The sequence below is a fragment of the Lineus longissimus genome, chromosome 10 (assembly GCF_910592395.1).
Source record: "Lineus longissimus chromosome 10, tnLinLong1.2, whole genome shotgun sequence".
In the NCBI taxonomy this organism is placed as follows: domain Eukaryota; kingdom Metazoa; phylum Nemertea; class Pilidiophora; order Heteronemertea; family Lineidae; genus Lineus; species Lineus longissimus.
The window spans coordinates 899,601-915,341 of NC_088317.1; the positions used below are offsets into that span (position 1 = coordinate 899,601).

General features: G+C 42.7%; 3 protein-coding genes across 4 annotated transcripts; 1 reads left to right on the forward strand and 2 right to left on the reverse strand.

Moving 5' to 3' along the window:
• Positions 1-631: 631 nt before the first annotated feature.
• LOC135494993 (UV radiation resistance-associated protein-like) lies at positions 632-5,798 on the reverse strand. Its single transcript, XM_064783375.1, has 9 exons — positions 5,645-5,798; positions 4,941-5,378; positions 4,516-4,607; positions 4,014-4,246; positions 3,812-3,896; positions 3,364-3,512; positions 3,078-3,243; positions 2,700-2,870; positions 632-1,736 (listed from the first exon to the last, which is right to left on the reverse strand). The coding sequence occupies exons 1-9, from the start codon at positions 5,699-5,701 to the stop codon at positions 854-856; spliced, it is 2,274 nt and encodes a 757-aa protein (XP_064639445.1). The 5' UTR covers positions 5,702-5,798; the 3' UTR covers positions 632-853.
• Positions 5,799-7,975: 2,177 nt separating this feature from the next.
• On the forward strand, positions 7,976-10,163 carry LOC135494873 (ragulator complex protein LAMTOR4-like). Of its 2 annotated transcripts, none has more exons than XM_064783181.1 (4): positions 7,976-8,199; positions 8,781-8,891; positions 9,164-9,281; positions 9,788-10,163. In XM_064783181.1, exons 2-4 carry the CDS (start codon positions 8,808-8,810, stop codon positions 9,883-9,885), a joined length of 300 nt encoding a protein of 99 aa, XP_064639251.1. In that variant the 5' UTR covers positions 7,976-8,199; positions 8,781-8,807; the 3' UTR covers positions 9,886-10,163. The 2 variants fall into 2 exon arrangements, with proteins under 2 accessions (XP_064639251.1, XP_064639252.1); XM_064783182.1 differs by lacking the exon at positions 7,976-8,199 and adding an exon at positions 8,268-8,395.
• A 547-nt stretch (positions 10,164-10,710) lies between these two features.
• Positions 10,711-15,645, reverse strand: LOC135494536 (iduronate 2-sulfatase-like). The gene is made up of 8 exons (XM_064782593.1): positions 15,534-15,645; positions 14,339-14,490; positions 13,775-13,955; positions 13,508-13,596; positions 12,985-13,201; positions 12,636-12,796; positions 12,157-12,283; positions 10,711-11,831 (listed from the first exon to the last, which is right to left on the reverse strand). The coding sequence occupies exons 1-8, from the start codon at positions 15,577-15,579 to the stop codon at positions 11,044-11,046; spliced, it is 1,761 nt and encodes a 586-aa protein (XP_064638663.1). The 5' UTR covers positions 15,580-15,645; the 3' UTR covers positions 10,711-11,043.
• Between the last annotated feature and the right edge of the window lie 96 nt (positions 15,646-15,741).

Genomic DNA, 15,741 nt, shown 5'->3' on the forward strand with positions numbered 1-15,741 from the left:
TGTGAGCTCAGGCTCCAGGGCACATCCATGTCAAAAGAGACTAATTATGTTAAAGGGCAGAAGAAGAAATTCTGAATGCAATGCTGATTCTGGTTCATATAGATATCTGAGATACAAGACTAGAAACAAGAAATATCATATTTATGAATTTTATTCAGGTTTTGGACTTCAACATTCACATTCATAGTTTACAATTACATGTATATACAATTTACAATTTCTATACAATATAAGATGGGCTTTGATACCCAAGACACCCCCCTTTCCTGGACTACCAACAGTCTTCAGGAACAAACTCACATGATGAGCAAATAATATCCGGAAAGGTCCATGGTCAAAATAATAAGGAATTTCCTATTTTTCTCGGTGAGAAACCCCCGACCCACTTGTTACCAGGTTTTTTCTTCTGAAACTGTCAGAACTACAAGTGTAACCAGGACTGTGAAAGATGAAAATCTTACATATCTGCTGCTTCCTCCAACTAGAAATTATCACAGATCATCATGTCTTCCAAACATTGAGTGAGACAAATATGTTGTGGAGAAGACATGTCAGGCTCCTAGTTCAAAGATCTGCATCAAAATCACAGAATAATTGTGACCTTCTGTACTGTACTGCACTCTTCCCCCCCCCCCCCCCCCCCAAGATTTTCAAGGATTCAATAACTTCTGGGGGTTTTCAATGACAGGCAGATTTGAGACTGAGGCGTCCCCTAGACTAAAGCTTCAAACCGTTTGTTATAGTCCAGATATGGCACCTACATGTACATCACAACCAATCACTTAATTGACTAATGAACACATGATCCACATCAACCAATCACAGACCTGACACTCTGTCACATTGCTGTCAATCAATCACCAGCGCCAGCACTCGATTCTACATGAATGTCATCATCCGAGTGATCTGCGGAGACAATGTTACCCACTGGCATCTGAAACCTCGACCCAATAGACAATGCATGTAACCTGTCGGTGAAATGATCCTCCTGATTATTGCCAGAATCGTTTTCACGAGTTTCCCCAATTTGTATTTCTAACGGTTCATTTTTATTCAACGAATGACCGTGTTCTATTTGCACTGCTCCATCTGCGTTTATCCGCGTTGTATTATGCCACGTTTTGAATTTAGAATCATAGTTCTCACTATCACCATCAGGGGGCGTCATCCCCCGGTTTACATCCCCATTGTCACTATCTTTCAACAAGTCCGACTCCACCGACACTGTGTTATAGAAGTCCACGTTCATTGTCTCTGCACACTCCGACCGCTCCAGGCTGCTATCACGGCTGCGATTTTTCAAAAAGTGTTCACGTAGAGGGTATAACTGATCATGTCCTCTATCAACACTGCTTTCCCGGCTATCATCAATCTCCGCCACCTGATTTTTCACTTCGAAAAAACTATCTGGCGAGCCTTTGAAGATTTCATCAAACTCCGCATCCAATTTCTGCGTTGGACTAGGTGGATAGGACTTCTTTGGACTGCTTGATAAACTGTTACTATTGTAGTTAGATTTCGGTGGTTGCATTTTTGCCACTTCTTGAATTAGAATGTCGTCGAACCCGCTGTTTCGCCGCTGTAGCATGCTGTCTGATTTGGTTGGCGATTGCTTTTGAGTTTGGGTCTTGCTTGGAGACGTGTTGGCACTCTGGCCTTGCATCGGACGCTTCTCACTGCGGTGCTGGATGTACAAGTCTTTAGTCGAACCGCTCAGAAGCTTCTCAGGGCTGTCACTACAAATATATTGAAAAATCTCTTAGAGCAATATATCTTGATACAGTTAAAACTGACCACCAAAAAGGCTGGAAGTGCACCACTTGATCTGGCACTTTGACATAGTGGATTGACCCAAATTGAGCAAGACCATTTACTAGTTATCCTTCGAATTGTTGTCATATTGTGAAATCTATATAAAACCGGCCTTCGGCAACATTCATCACAGTTGACAGCTATACACACTCAAGCAAACACCTAACCCTACCACAAGTTAGTGAAGTCAAATTCAAGCTGGCTGTGTTATTTGGCAAAAATCTGGTGTATTTTTTCTTGAAAGGCGAAGCATTTAATCGATATCAAAAGTGATAAACTTAAATGTAAGCATAGAAACTATATTGTGCTTCACCGATTAGACAACTACAAATGATGCAAGTCATAAGTCTGCCTTTAGCAGTTGAAGGCTACACCAACTAGGTGCTACCATAACTATAACTATAGACAGAAAACAGATCTCACACATGACTGTCAAGATGGCTCCTAAAGTTCAAACCTAAATGGCAAAACTTGGTTACAACAGAAGAGCACCGCATAAACCTGTCTTTTCACATTGATACCACTGATGAAGAAGGTACTGGTCGTGCGTTGTTTCACCTAAACACATCTAACAGAGATTAACAAGGACAAGGTCTTCTTATAAACTTATGGAACAGGGCTTCTGCTAATCCCTGAAAAGTATCATTTTACCAACCAAAATGAAGAAAGGACCACTGCAGATTGGAAATCTCTTTTAGTAACAACACTAGAGACCCTCCTTAAATAGTGTGGGACCCATAAAAATCCTATTTTGAGCGGGTGTAGCAGCAGCCATAAATGGTGGCTTGGTCTTGTATTTGAAAGACACTGGCCTGAACAACATCAAGGCAATTTGTAAGATCACTGAAACTAGATTGAGAATAGGAGAGTATTCCAAACTGACTTACAATCGGACTCCTAGTCGAAGCTCCAACAGACTCTTCAGGTTAGGTAATGTCAGTCTGAGATCGGTCGTACCAAGGCCGCAGTAGTTGCGTAGCTGGGCTATATTCTTGTTGAGGAGGAAAACGGCATAGTTGAATTTGAAGCGTTCTTTTCCTTTGCTATATAATGGGAACCTGAAAAAAAACATTGAATCTATTCAGATACTGTCGAAATATTTTGGTCAATCACAATGGAGGCCATGTCCTTGGTTACTATAACACCCAACAGAAATAATGCATATTTTCCCACCAATCAGAGTTCTCTTTTTAATTAATCAGCATCTCAAATCAGATTTTGATCTTTTCCAAAATATCACCCGGCAATACAAGAAGTCCACTTACTCTCTATCGGAGTCGGATAGTTTATCTATGATATGATCATGAATCCGCGACCTCGACACGCCGAACTCCATTGGGTAGCGTAGCGGTATGTCCAGGAACTGACTGATCATCTGGACAAGGTGGCAGGTATAACCGAGGGAACACGCTATCATCGTCTCGTCTTCACCTGGAGGAATAGACAACATAAAAGTCAGATCAATCTTTACATTCAAATAACCAACAGACAATGCAGTGCTAGGATCTTGTACTGAACTGGAAATTGCAGAAATAGCATTAGGGAACTTACCCTGAAAATCTTCTGAATTCGGCAGCCTGACTCCACACACTGTATGTTGTTGGTTTTTATTCTCTTCTATCGGGTAGATGATGGCTAACTCGGAAATCAGTTGTTTCCTTCTCATGAAGAGTTGTGCATTGGTTTTGATATACTTGTCCCTGAAAAATAAGTAAGGTTTGTTTATAAAAGTGTTGCCCCTCAGATTTGGCTTATGAGACACTCTTTACTTCCAAACTCTTATCTCTTGATGCCAGGCGCCTCGTGAGAACGCAGTTTGTATCCTGTATTCAACTAGCTGGCCGCTAATCAACCAACAAGGCTCGAACCCTTGACCTTCCGTTCTTGTTGAAGCAAAGACGAGCCAAGAGTTAGACAACAATATTTGGGTCAGTACCAACCACACAAGAGAATAAGAGAATAATGGTTGATAAGTGCAGGAAAGATTTAAGGTAATTACCTCTGATCAAAATATCCTTTGGATTTATCAATATGCCGGTCACCATCTCTTGTCAATGTGTCATGCCGGTTGCGCAGCGAGATATCTGTTGAGAAAGATTAGACAATTCATTATAAAACTAAAAGAGGAAAAGTGACATGTAACTGACAACCAATTTTTGCATTAATTCTCCCCTGGTTAATATTACGCAAATGCAACTTACTTTTCTGATGGTTGGTAGCCTGCAGCCTCTCATACGCATCCTTCTCCTGTTGAAGTTGGTTGGTCTGCCACTCCAGCTCCTGCCTCGCTTGGTTCACCTTCAGTAATAGCATCTCCCTCTCTGCCAGCTTCCTTGATCGTGACTGAGACAGCAGGAGACGGTCCTCGATTGATGTCCGCACCTTCCTTACTGTAGCCTGCGTTTGTTTGATGGCGCGCAGAACGGTGATGATTCTGGAATACAGAAAGAGATCAAAAGTATCTCACAAACACGAAGTGAAAAGTTAGAGTTTGTCCATGACTTTGTGACAGGACACTGAGACAAGTTCTCCTTAACAAGGGGGAAATTGAAAGCTCCAACTGAGACAAGTTCTCCTTAACAAGGGGGAAATTGAAAGCTCCAACCGGCACTCAGTCTAATGCTCTATGCATTTAGGACCTGAGTAAAGTATGGCACAACTGAGATAGTAATAAACAGAAGAAAGTTGCTTCTGGGATGTTACCTTGCCAGGGAGTTTGTGGTGTAAGACATCCTGACTGAGGCCTGTTCAACTTTCCTTGAGTGAAGCAGCACATCAGGAGACCGTGGCCCAGCCTGTCAGAAGAGACATCAATATTTACACATTCATTCTGCCTCAGATTCTCCCAAAGAAAAATCAAGTATCTGTATTATTGTTTGTCAAAACTGACAACAAATTTATAAATGAGTTTCTTCAAACTGACCAAATTTGTCCCGATAACGTCATTGGAAAATATCAGCTAAAACAAGGTGCAATAAATTTGTTGTTGAAGAGGCAGCTGGTTGTTACATACCAGTGAAGGCTTTTCTGTAGCAAACCACAATTGTAGCTTACATAATTTGGTAGATATAGTGCCCAATGCTCAATTACTCTCATCATTTAATACATTTTTTCTCTAAAATACTCACATCCCTTTCATCCTGCACTGGGAACTCTTGGAATTCTTCCATTGGAGCACCAAAATAAACATCGAACATTCCAAACAACAATGAGTTTGGTTTATACTTGATGGCATCTTTCTGTGTCTGCTCTCCAAGGAAAACTAATCCACTCAAGTCGAGCACCCACTCGCACATCAGGCGGAAGTTGTGGTTCTTGCCACCCCAGACTCGGATGGTGAAAGATGATGAAGCTGTATTGATATCATCTTGGAATCGAACAAGATCAAAACTTCTCCAGTTTGGATTTAATGAGCCCTCGATGATCTCACTGGTGTAGAAAGCCTTGGACTCTGCAGTCTGGTGGAGGGTGAAATAGGTTTGGAAATATGAGACATCGCTGTGTTGCAAGTCATCAGGAAGGATGAGGTTTCTTGCAGCGATGTTCTTCAGGTGTCTCAGCCGATACTTGAATAAAAAGTGAAAGAAAGGCTATGACCTATTATGACGTCTATGATGACACATTTTGTAGCTACTGTATATGTGCAGTGTGAGCAGGTGAGATACTGTAGGAACAGTCAGAAGAAAGACAGTTCTGAAAAGTCCGCCCGAAAAGTCACACACTGACGACAGATAGTGGGCGAGTGGTGAGAGTGACAAAAGTGAACACTCCACAGGTGGAGGTGAACAGATTTTGTAACAAAACTGAAAATTGTGTCATTACAACTGCTCACCTGATGCGTGGGGAGGCCTGCAAATTTCTCTCTGAGGGTCTGGAAATAACTGGCCATGACGAAGAACTAATCAATCGACCATTAACAGCCACAAATAATGAGAATTCGGTGAAAGTTTTGAAGGAGGTGGAATCACTTTTGCCATCCGTCCACCATTTTGAGCACTTCTCGCACCTGTCACATGATCTAATTGATTTCCTTTACATTTTCAGCGAGATTCCCTGGGTTTTTGCGAGTAAGGGTCACGTGGTATCCGGTCGTTTCGCTTCCTGACCTTTTCGCCCCCAGTCGTTTCGCTCCAATTCGACTCCCTGGGACTTTTCGGGGGTATTGAGAAAGTACTTAAATATTAATCATCTTGAGACAAAAGTTTTTGATACTATAGCTGGCACCAGCTGTGTGGGTAGTCATCAGTGTTATTGGAGGGTCGACCTTAAAAAGAGAATGGTACAATCTTGGACAATAAAGAAATTCAAGTTGTCTTCGATGTTTGTGTTGTGTGGTGCAATGAAAGTTGAGGTTGTCACGTTGTGACTTCCTCATCTCTCTCATCATGTTGTCAACACGGTGGAGCAGCCACTGATTCGGCCTGGCTGTGACTTCCTCATCTCTCTCACCATGTTGACAACTTGGCAGAGCAGCCAAAGACTGATTTGGCCTGGTTGTGACTGTCTCATCTCTCTCACCATAATTATTGTCAACACGGTGGAGCAGCCAGAACTGATTCGGCCTGGCTGTGACTGTCTCATCTCTCTCGCCATATTAACAACTAGACAGTGCGGCGAAGATTGATGTGGCCTGGCTGTGACTGTCTCATCACTCGCATCATGTTGTCAGTACGGTGGAGCAGCCAGGATTGATTCGGCCTGGCTGTGACTTCCTCACCTCTCTCATCATGTTGCCAGCACGGTGGAGCAGCCAGGATTGATTCGGCCTGGCTGTGACTTCCTCATCTTTCTCATCATGTTGTCAACATGATGGAGCAGCCAGGACTGATTCGGCCTGGCTGTGACTGCCTCATCTCTCTCACCATGTTGACAACTTGGCAGAGCAGCCAAGACTGATTTGGCCTGGCTGTGACTGTCTCATCTCTTTCACCATAATTATTGTCAACACGGTGGAGCAGCCAGAACTGATTCGGCCTGGCTCTGACTGTCTCATCTCTCTCGCCTTATTAACAACTAGGCAGTGCGGCGAAGATTGATGCGGACTGTCTCATCACACGCATCATGTTGTCAACACGGTGGAGCAGCCAGGACTGATTCGGCCTGGCTGTGACTTCCTCATCTCTCTCACCATGTTGACAACTTGGCAGAGCAGCCAAGACTTTTTTTGCCTGGCTGTGACTGTCTCATCTCTCTCATCATGTTGTCAGCACGATGGAGGAGCCAGGACTGTCAAACAGTTGTGTGAGCTCACTGGAGCTTGCACTTACATAATAGTGTAAAACTAAAATTTATATTTGCCACGAGATCCTTCACCGTCAATTCCTTTACCGTCTTCGGATCCGATATGCCACGAGATCCTTCACCGTCAATTCCCTTACCGTCTTCGGATGCGCATCCGATATGCCACGAGATCCTTTACCGTCAATTCCCTTACCGTCATCAGATGCGCATCCGATATGCCACGAGATCCTTCACCGTCAATTCCCTTACCGTCTTCGGATCCGATACGCCACGAGATCCTTCACCGTCAATTCCCTTACCGTCGTCGGATGCGCATCCGATATGCCACGAGATCCTTTACCGTCAATTTCTTTACCGTCATCGGATGCGCATCCGATATGCCACGAGATCCTTCACCGTCAATTCCCTTACCGTCTTCGGATGCGCATCCGATATGCCACGAGATCCTTTACCGTCAATTTCTTTACCGTCATCGGATGCGCATCCGATATGCCACGAGATCCTTTACCGTCAATTTCTTTACCGTCATCGGATGCGCATCCGATATGCCACGAGTTTTTTTGTTACCTCACCGTCAATTCCTATACCGTCATGGATGCCACGAGCTTTGTTCGCGTTGTAAAGGTTTCGGGGATACGACTAATGCATGCGAGCACCGTCGGCGGAACCCCAAACCGCCCTCTCGATCTATCCGTAAGAACAAATCACTCTCGTGACCGTCACGTTTACGGACTCCGGACCTCCAGACTTTAGAGACCGAGCTTTTCTTTACCTTACAATTACTGTATACTCGGCGCCTCACTTATATGTGTTGTTTTTTTCACATACATTGTTCTCGTGGTTTACGGAAAAGTAGGCCTAAAATGTTATAGTGTCTAAAAACAATATTCAGTTAATGGAATTACACTTTTTTCCATTACTGCTTGCTTGATATTGCCCTAACAACTTTTTCATGAATCAATTTTGAGCATTATGTTTACAACGTAGTTATTATAGCACGAAATATGAGTCTAAAATGCCAAATACTTGCAACTATTATGTTAATCACTGAAATCTTAGTGTACTAATTGCTCGCTATAAGCTAGGTTATTGCGCCCCTAAACCAACGTACTGACAACGCTACCTCCCCGGAACTCAAACTTTAACGTGAGTTAATTGTAATCTTACTCTCTATATACCAAAGTGATTTACCTAGGAATACAGTTGAACCTCACTGAAAACTAATGATTTGTTGATGAGTTCAATGAATCCTTCGATTCCTTTCCCTTTAGTTTTCTTGGCGAACTGACGTCCGACAATGGCCCGTTGACGTGTACCTGCAATACGCCATTGCCATTTGTGTGTAAACAGATCTATTTTTGGACGAAACTCAGTCCCTCACAAACTTGGGTCGATTTCGCCAATGATGACACTGCTTCTAGGCTGCACCACAGCACTTTAAGCTGTAGCAGCGCCAAGCTAGGTCAAGACAAATGTCCGCTGCCAGCCTGCTGGATCAACCCCCTGGCCTCACCCACCCCCCATATCAGATTCAGAGCCCTGGCCCAGCCCTGTGATTTAGCCAAATTCAATATGATTCTTTTCTACTGTGATGTTGAGGCCCTTGTGTCATGCAGCGTATTCCGTTGAACCAGTGCACAACTTATGTTCAACCGTGACGTCCGCTGCACTTCAAATTGCATATGACGCCAACAGAATTGTGACGACTTGTTTCTCCAATCTTTTAGTGAACAGTGACCAGCCCACCAGGTAGAATGTCCACCATCACCCAAGGAATTGATCGCATTCCCGATTCTCTCGGCTTTCTGGTCCTCAATGAAGATGGTGCTGTACTTGGTGTAAGTTTCTGGCAGATTTGTGAAGCCTGCAAAAGCATAAGTAACAAACATGATTATCCACAGAATGATGCCAGAGTCAGGTTGTTGCTACAAGCTCAAGCTGAGCTGAGTTGGATTTGACAATAACAGATTTTGTAAGTGAATTGATCTGTAAAAATACGGTCTGTTTGATTACTGTACAGCAGTGTATGACCGGTCATATGTTGAAATGTATGCTTTCAACTGTTTTGCTGATTTCATAACATTGTTGGTTTATCACTTCTCTCTTTCAGTCTGGTGGAGAACTGGAGAATGACGAAGTTAAGGCAGATATTTTTATGAACCTGATACAGAAAGCTGCTAAGATACAGATGTCAGCTGATGACAGGACGCCATTAAAAAGATTATCAAGTAAGAACCAATTCGAAGCATAAGCTCATCCATCTCTACATTGTGTAGGTTTGAAGACGAAGTAAAAAGCTTTTAAAATCGTTCGAAATACGGTTTACCCGTGAGACATTAACTCGATATATCACAAATGACCAAATTTCCGTACCGAAATATTGCTACATGACCTATATCGAGGATTTAAATCGGCCGTTCAAAGCGCAAATATATCGGCACCAAAAGCAGACGTCGGCCATGTTTTGGAAAGTGACGTCATACTATGTAATATCCAAGAAGGATGTCCCAGAAGTTTTTGGGTTGTTTCAAATGCTCGCTGTGATTACAGTAATGAAAAGCAGTGTGGCTCTAATCTACTTACTCTATAAGTTTCCTGGAATCCTTTGAGCTTGTTTGTTCGCAATCAAGCTTTTGTTAACAGTAACATGAGAAATGTTGAGCAAGTTAGATACTGTGTACATTAGAATATAGCTTGGTTTACAACACTGTATTTTCATTTTTCATTATTTCAGTTATGTATGACAACTTCATGTATGTCATAACTGCCACTTCAGGCCAAGTGTATATCTGCAAGAGACACCACATACCCACTGAACCAGCCAACGTATAGTAGGGGCCGGCGATATTGTGCTGATAGACAATGTATATTTATATGTATAAACAGAATGATTTCGACCTCAGATCATGAAATATTATTACATTAGGATCCAATTTAATCTTAATTTGGACTTCCATTTGATATTTTTCAAGCCTCATTGAGCGCATTTTGACTTATATGCACCTGGACTAATTTGGTACATGTGGAGTACTCTTTGTCCGCATTTAAGTTTGATACGATCAATGCTAACAGCATTTGACATTGTAAATATGAAAATATATAATTACTTATACTCTCATCTCCATGTTTGTCTTTTTGTCTAGAATTCCTTTTGGATACTCGAACTTGTATACCAGTTCATCTCACCCTTGGAGGACATGTTACTCCAATGACATCATTGGTTGTGAATGGCATGCGTTTTGAGACTAGTTAACCCTTAGCAAGTGATTTCCCACAACCCCATATGGATACTGACAGGGCGGTCGCTCCCCTGGAGAGTTGGTGTCTACATGGCTTCAGATGGAAAGTGGTATTGGGATGCTTGTCAAACTTGAGAAGTCTGTACCTCCATAGATTGTGACTTGTACACCCTTCCGACGCCATTATGGATTGACACGGCTGATTTATGTCGAGTTTGCTCTAGAGTGGGGGTTGGATTGTATGTCCCTTATTCATCACTGTACACCACCCTGCTCTCGTGACTGGCTAGGTCACTTCTTACGTCACATGAAGTGACATCACAACCCAAGTAAAACGTTGATGTCTTTTCACAAGGGACAACCACTTGAGGTTGCCGTAAGACACTTCAGAGAACAAAGACACAAGGCACAATATCTCTCATAGTTAAACCCATTTTATTAAACTTGAACATTCCGTATGAAAATACAAAACGAACACATATCTGTCTATAGCAACTACATAGATTCTAATGGCAGACTATCTCTCAGATACTCAGATCAACTCGCACTGTTCTATTTCTTCCAGCTTCAACCCTTCACAGAATGTCCCGTACAATCAAGCCAATAATATACTGATGGTTTCCCCCGACTTGTAAATAAACCCATTGTAAAGGACTTGTTTGCTGTGTTGACAAGTGATGTTCCACCACTCGTCCGTGTGTGACCTAAGACCCACTTACTTCCAATTTGGCACAGAGAACAAGGCAGCCTCCTAAATATCCAGCACCTTGCAGATCATAACGCAGAAAAGACTTAAAATGAAAGCATGGTCATTCATGTTTGCCAAATTCACAGCAACTACATTTGGCAAAGCTGCTCTCCAACCCAATTTCAACGAAAAAGAAAACTTCTCCACCAATTCCTTATAGTTAGGATTGTCTGCCAGATTCTCGTCCTCCAGGGAGTCTGTTTCATGTAAGTACAACTCGCGAGCATGCACGTCATGCCAGTTTATTGTGAACGTCTTTGGATTGTACCCGACCCATTCGGTGTAACGACAACATGAGGTGGTTATGGAATAACCCATTATCTTGATATGTTTCAGATAAGGTTTATCACTGTCCTCCTGCGGCATATCTGATGGTCGTGGATACTGACTAAATGTGGCATTTTTCCATCTAAATTGTGAGATTCCTCCGACACCATTCACCTTTTCCTCTAGTAATGGCACAAGGCTTGATCCTTCTGTGCACAAATCCACCATGTAGGGATTTTCAGGGCAAATAGGGGGCACTTTCAGCCCTGCTAAGTCAGCTAATGTGGGGAAAATGTCAACTAATTCCACCATGGCATCACTGACAAGTCCAGCGTGGAACTTCAGTGTACTGCCATTCTTCCAAACAGAGTTCCTTCTTGAGATGAATGGGTCAATGTGCGTGAATAATGGAAGTGCTGTTGGAGAGTGTGTGAGTTGTGGCACATAGATCATCATTGGGACCCTGGTGGAGATCTCGAACAAGCTGAACTTGGACCACTCTTGATGTTCACCGAGGGACCATCCTGGAATAAAAGTAGTAACAATCAACAGTCCGCTGTACAATATATCAGTAAATCTAAATTCAGTGCTCCAAGTCACAACTGAAGTTGTGGAAAGTGGATTGCAACTATAGTATCCTTGCAGGCAAGTTCTAACAGCATGGACATATCTACACCACATCCCACTTCAGTTGCCAAGGTGTCATTTGAAGCTACCAACGAGGGCAAAACAGTAAGATAAGATAGCTCTTGGAGGCAAATTCAAACTTAAAGATACTTATCAACTTTGTCTCGTACTGTAAATATTAACAAACATGCATTCACGCAGGATTTTTCCAAGAACACTAACCATGGTCCCCCATGAATGTGATAATTGTATTATTACTGAAGCCGTACTTGTCCAGAGCTGAGAGGACTTGACCGAGGTAGTAATCCATGTATGTTGTTGACGCATAGTAGTGCTGACGAATCTTGAGCTGAAAAGGACAAATACAAGGTGACAGGGGGCAGTTTAAACTACTCATGGACCGTCAGCATTACAAGGTGACAGGGGGCAGTTTAAACTACTTATGGACCGTCAGCATTACAAGGTGACAGGGGGCAGTTTAAACTAGGACCGTCAGCATTACAAGGTGACAGGGGGCAGTTTAAACTACTCATGGACCGTCAGCATTACAAGGTGACAGGGGGCAGTTTAAACTAGGACCGTCAGCATTACAATTTCTGTTACATGTATGAAATTTGGCTCCAACAAATATCGTAGAACTACTCTCATTGTAACTCCAAAATGGTCACTTGAGAACGGAGAGAGGAATGCATTTCACTTACCGCCAGATCATCAGGGACAGGCCCCCAAGGGAAGCTGATATTGTAGCGAGCTATGTCATCCCTGACCCTCATCGCGGTGAACGGGTTCCAAGCGACTGGTGGCAAGCCAGGGGGAAGGTGGGGGTTAGGTGCTGGATCGATGTCTGACAATGGGTACAGGTCTGAAAGATCACATGAAAATTTATAGATCCATGAAGTAAGCTTGTATGTACTGGAAACAAAGGACAAAAGAATATTTTCAAAAATTTTAAAACTCTTCTACACTCGAAGCGTTTCATCCAGATTAGTCAGATTCGTTGAAGGTCTTCTTCTGGGTGTGTACGGATATCTGCCAGCGTAGGCCACTCACCTAGATACCTCTTAGGAAACTTGAAAGGCACGTGTGGCTTGTACAACCCAAGGCCAAGAAAGAATGGTTCGCTGTCTTGCATCGTGGCTCGTGTCTTGAGGAACTCTACGGCATGTTCAGCATTTTGTATATCTGGTAGCGTCTCCTCTGGTTGGGTGGAGACATCAACGGCACACAAGAGATTCATATACTTGTTCCCACCCGGTCCAGGACAAACCTTAAACAATGTCAATACATGAAAATGTCTAGGCAATCACGAAATTTCTTAACACCTTGGGTGCCCAAGGCTTTATGAAATTGGGCAGTGAATGGTTGGGCTTTGAAGAAATAGATCTGAATGGTTGGGCTTTGAAGACATGTCATTGGGCACTCAAGGTGTTAATCATAGTTACAAGAACAATCAAGTGACTATTCAAGATCATCCTCACTGTCCATTGCAGCTATGACAAGTAGCACCAAAGTCTCATTCATACAGAAGGGACGGATATTAAGTCAAAGTGTTTTGACCAAGGTCACAACTTACCTTTTTCATCTTATAATCCATGGTTGACGGTCGGTAGGGAAGCTGGGACCAGCTGTATGGGTAGTCATCAGTGTTATTGGAGGGTCGACCTTAAAAAGAGAAAGGTGCGATCTTGGACAAATAAGAAATTGAAGTTGTCTTCGATGTTTGTGTCGTGTACTGCAATGATAGTTGAGGTTGTGACTTTGTCTCATTCGTCTTCGGAACCTGATTGTGACATTGTCACTACATCCATCCCGATATTGAGTCGAGACACCCTGTACTCACCATGATGAAAGATCTTGCCAATACTGTGAGTATGGTACCCATTCTCCTTGAAGTGCTGTGGAAGAGTTGTAAAGTTGCCCACAGCATCTCTCCAGTAGTAGGGATGGAAGGCAAACACTCTGGTCGAATCTGGTCTCCTGCCAGTCAAGAATGAGGTCCGGCTAGGAGCACAGACTGCTTGCTGGAAATAAGTTTAAATCAGAGATTACTATTAGTAATAAATCAGCTATTTGCCTTTGCGTATTTGACTTCCAAGAGCACACAGGTGATCAAATCATGAGCACCAATTGGACTCGGGCACCATTGCCTTAAGAGTGTCATCTTAAGAAAACGAGAAAAAGAGAGCAGATATGGAGGAGCTTTGTTAATGCCTCTGTGCCCCAAAGCATCATCAACTTCACAAGCACCTCTGCGGTCTGATCATTTATATGATTTTCTGTGCCAGATGTATCTTGTTAGGAGACAGTCACAACCTCTCAGACTTCCAAGGGTGCAAGTGTTCATGCCGTCTGCAAAGACATCAGTCACAACCTGAGGAAAGAGGAGACACCACAAACAACTTACTTGTGTATGTGCTTGGGTAAATCTAATGGACCTGGCAGCCAACTGGTCAATGTTTGGAGTGAGGACCTTGTTGTAGCCATAGCAGCCAATAGCTGGTCTCAAATCATCCACAACAATAAACAAAACATTGGGTTTCTGGGAATGTGCGAGACCTGAAACAAATGCCAACACAACCGAGATGAAAGTGAATACAGAATAGTGACAAAGATACTGATGATAACATCACACATGCCAATGGAGTATTTAATTGTGCTGGCTCCTCAATTAGAAATTCCCCAAAGAGAAATTTGTCCAAGAGACATCTCCAATAATCATATGGACAGTCTCATCAGTCAGTCCGTCCTGAAGACATTTCTGATAAACATGGGGACAATCTCTTCCGAGTGGTAATCTGTCCAATTGACCAAGACCAAGTATCTGATTTATAATAGGGGCCTATATGTGGACTAGGCCTGTGGTCTGCTGGTATCACACATATTTTGGGTAATGTAAAATTGTTATGACAAATATATAAAAAAAACACTTGCATTAGAATATTAATTAGTGTAAGAGGTATCTATCGATAAAATCAAGATCACTTTCAGGTTGATATTTCTTGTGATGAAAACGAAAGAACATATTAGTGAAGGCACATTAGCAAAACCAAAATATTGATCTTTCAGAAATTAGTTAGGTATCAAACTTTCGTTTATCTGCTCAACGAAGTGGTCGTGATCGCGTAATAGACGAACGCCTGCTGACCAAATACTCGTAGCACAGTGACATGTGCATATCTTTGCTAATTTTGACTATTTTGCTATACAGCCATGTATATGCAACATAGTTAATTTATTCTGAGATAGGCATGCATGCCACGGTGACCAAATTGAGGATCACCGATTGTTGCTGTCTGGGACATGACCTATCCTCCCAATCCCATGATGCAGCCATTTCAGGCCCCTACATCCTCTAGGGAACCGGTGAGCAAGGGATAGTAGTCCCAGGGCTGATAGTCCGTGTAACAATAGCCCGCATTGCTAAATGTTTTGGTGAGGGTTAGCGGTACAATACAATATAGCATGCTGCTTAGTGCTTAATTGATCAAATACAATGCTACCGGACTATGACTCCAGGCCCCAGGGGGACTATATCCGCTGTCACACCGGTACTGTTCACATCAGACAAGGGATCATTCTTGTCTTTGGGGGAAGCTCACCAAATGCTCCATAACACGATAATAACAACACCACAATATTACGCATTATTATGTCATGATTTTTGTATACCAACAAAATAGGTGTCAACACAATGACTTCCTCATTGTCAGTGCTGCCTCCTAGCTTTGATTGAACAAATTGCTCAATTACTCAATACGAGTAAAAGTGTAATTAACGATTCCTAAAATATGATGCCTAACTAGATCA

Bases quoted from the DNA above. Each gene is read 5' to 3' on its own strand.
- LOC135494993 (XM_064783375.1), bottom strand. From the start codon at position 5,701: ATGGCCAGTTATTTCCAGACCCTCAGAGAGAAATTTGCAGGCCTCCCC. The intron at 4,247-4,515 runs GTAACATCCCAG...TCTGTATTCCAG, and splicing joins ACCACAAACTCCCTGGCAAG to AATCATCACCGTTCTGCGCG. The intron at 3,244-3,363 runs GTAAGTTCCCTA...CTATTCCTCCAG, and splicing joins GAATTCAGAAGATTTTCAGG to GTGAAGACGAGACGATGATA.
- LOC135494873 (XM_064783181.1), top strand. From the start codon at position 8,808: ATGTCCACCATCACCCAAGGAATTGATCGCATTCCCGATTCTCTCGGC. The intron at 8,892-9,163 runs GTAAGTTTCTGG...TCTCTCTTTCAG, and splicing joins AAGATGGTGCTGTACTTGGT to TCTGGTGGAGAACTGGAGAA. The intron at 9,282-9,787 runs GTAAGAACCAAT...TCATTATTTCAG, and splicing joins GCCATTAAAAAGATTATCAA to TTATGTATGACAACTTCATG.
- LOC135494536 (XM_064782593.1), bottom strand. From the start codon at position 15,579: ATGCGTAATATTGTGGTGTTGTTATTATCGTGTTATGGAGCATTTG. The intron at 13,202-13,507 runs GTAAGTTGTGAC...ACATTGTTTAAG, and splicing joins TGGATTATAAGATGAAAAAG to GTTTGTCCTGGACCGGGTGG. The intron at 12,797-12,984 runs GTGAGTGGCCTA...GTGATCTTTCAG, and splicing joins GTTTCCTAAGAGGTATCTAG to ACCTGTACCCATTGTCAGAC.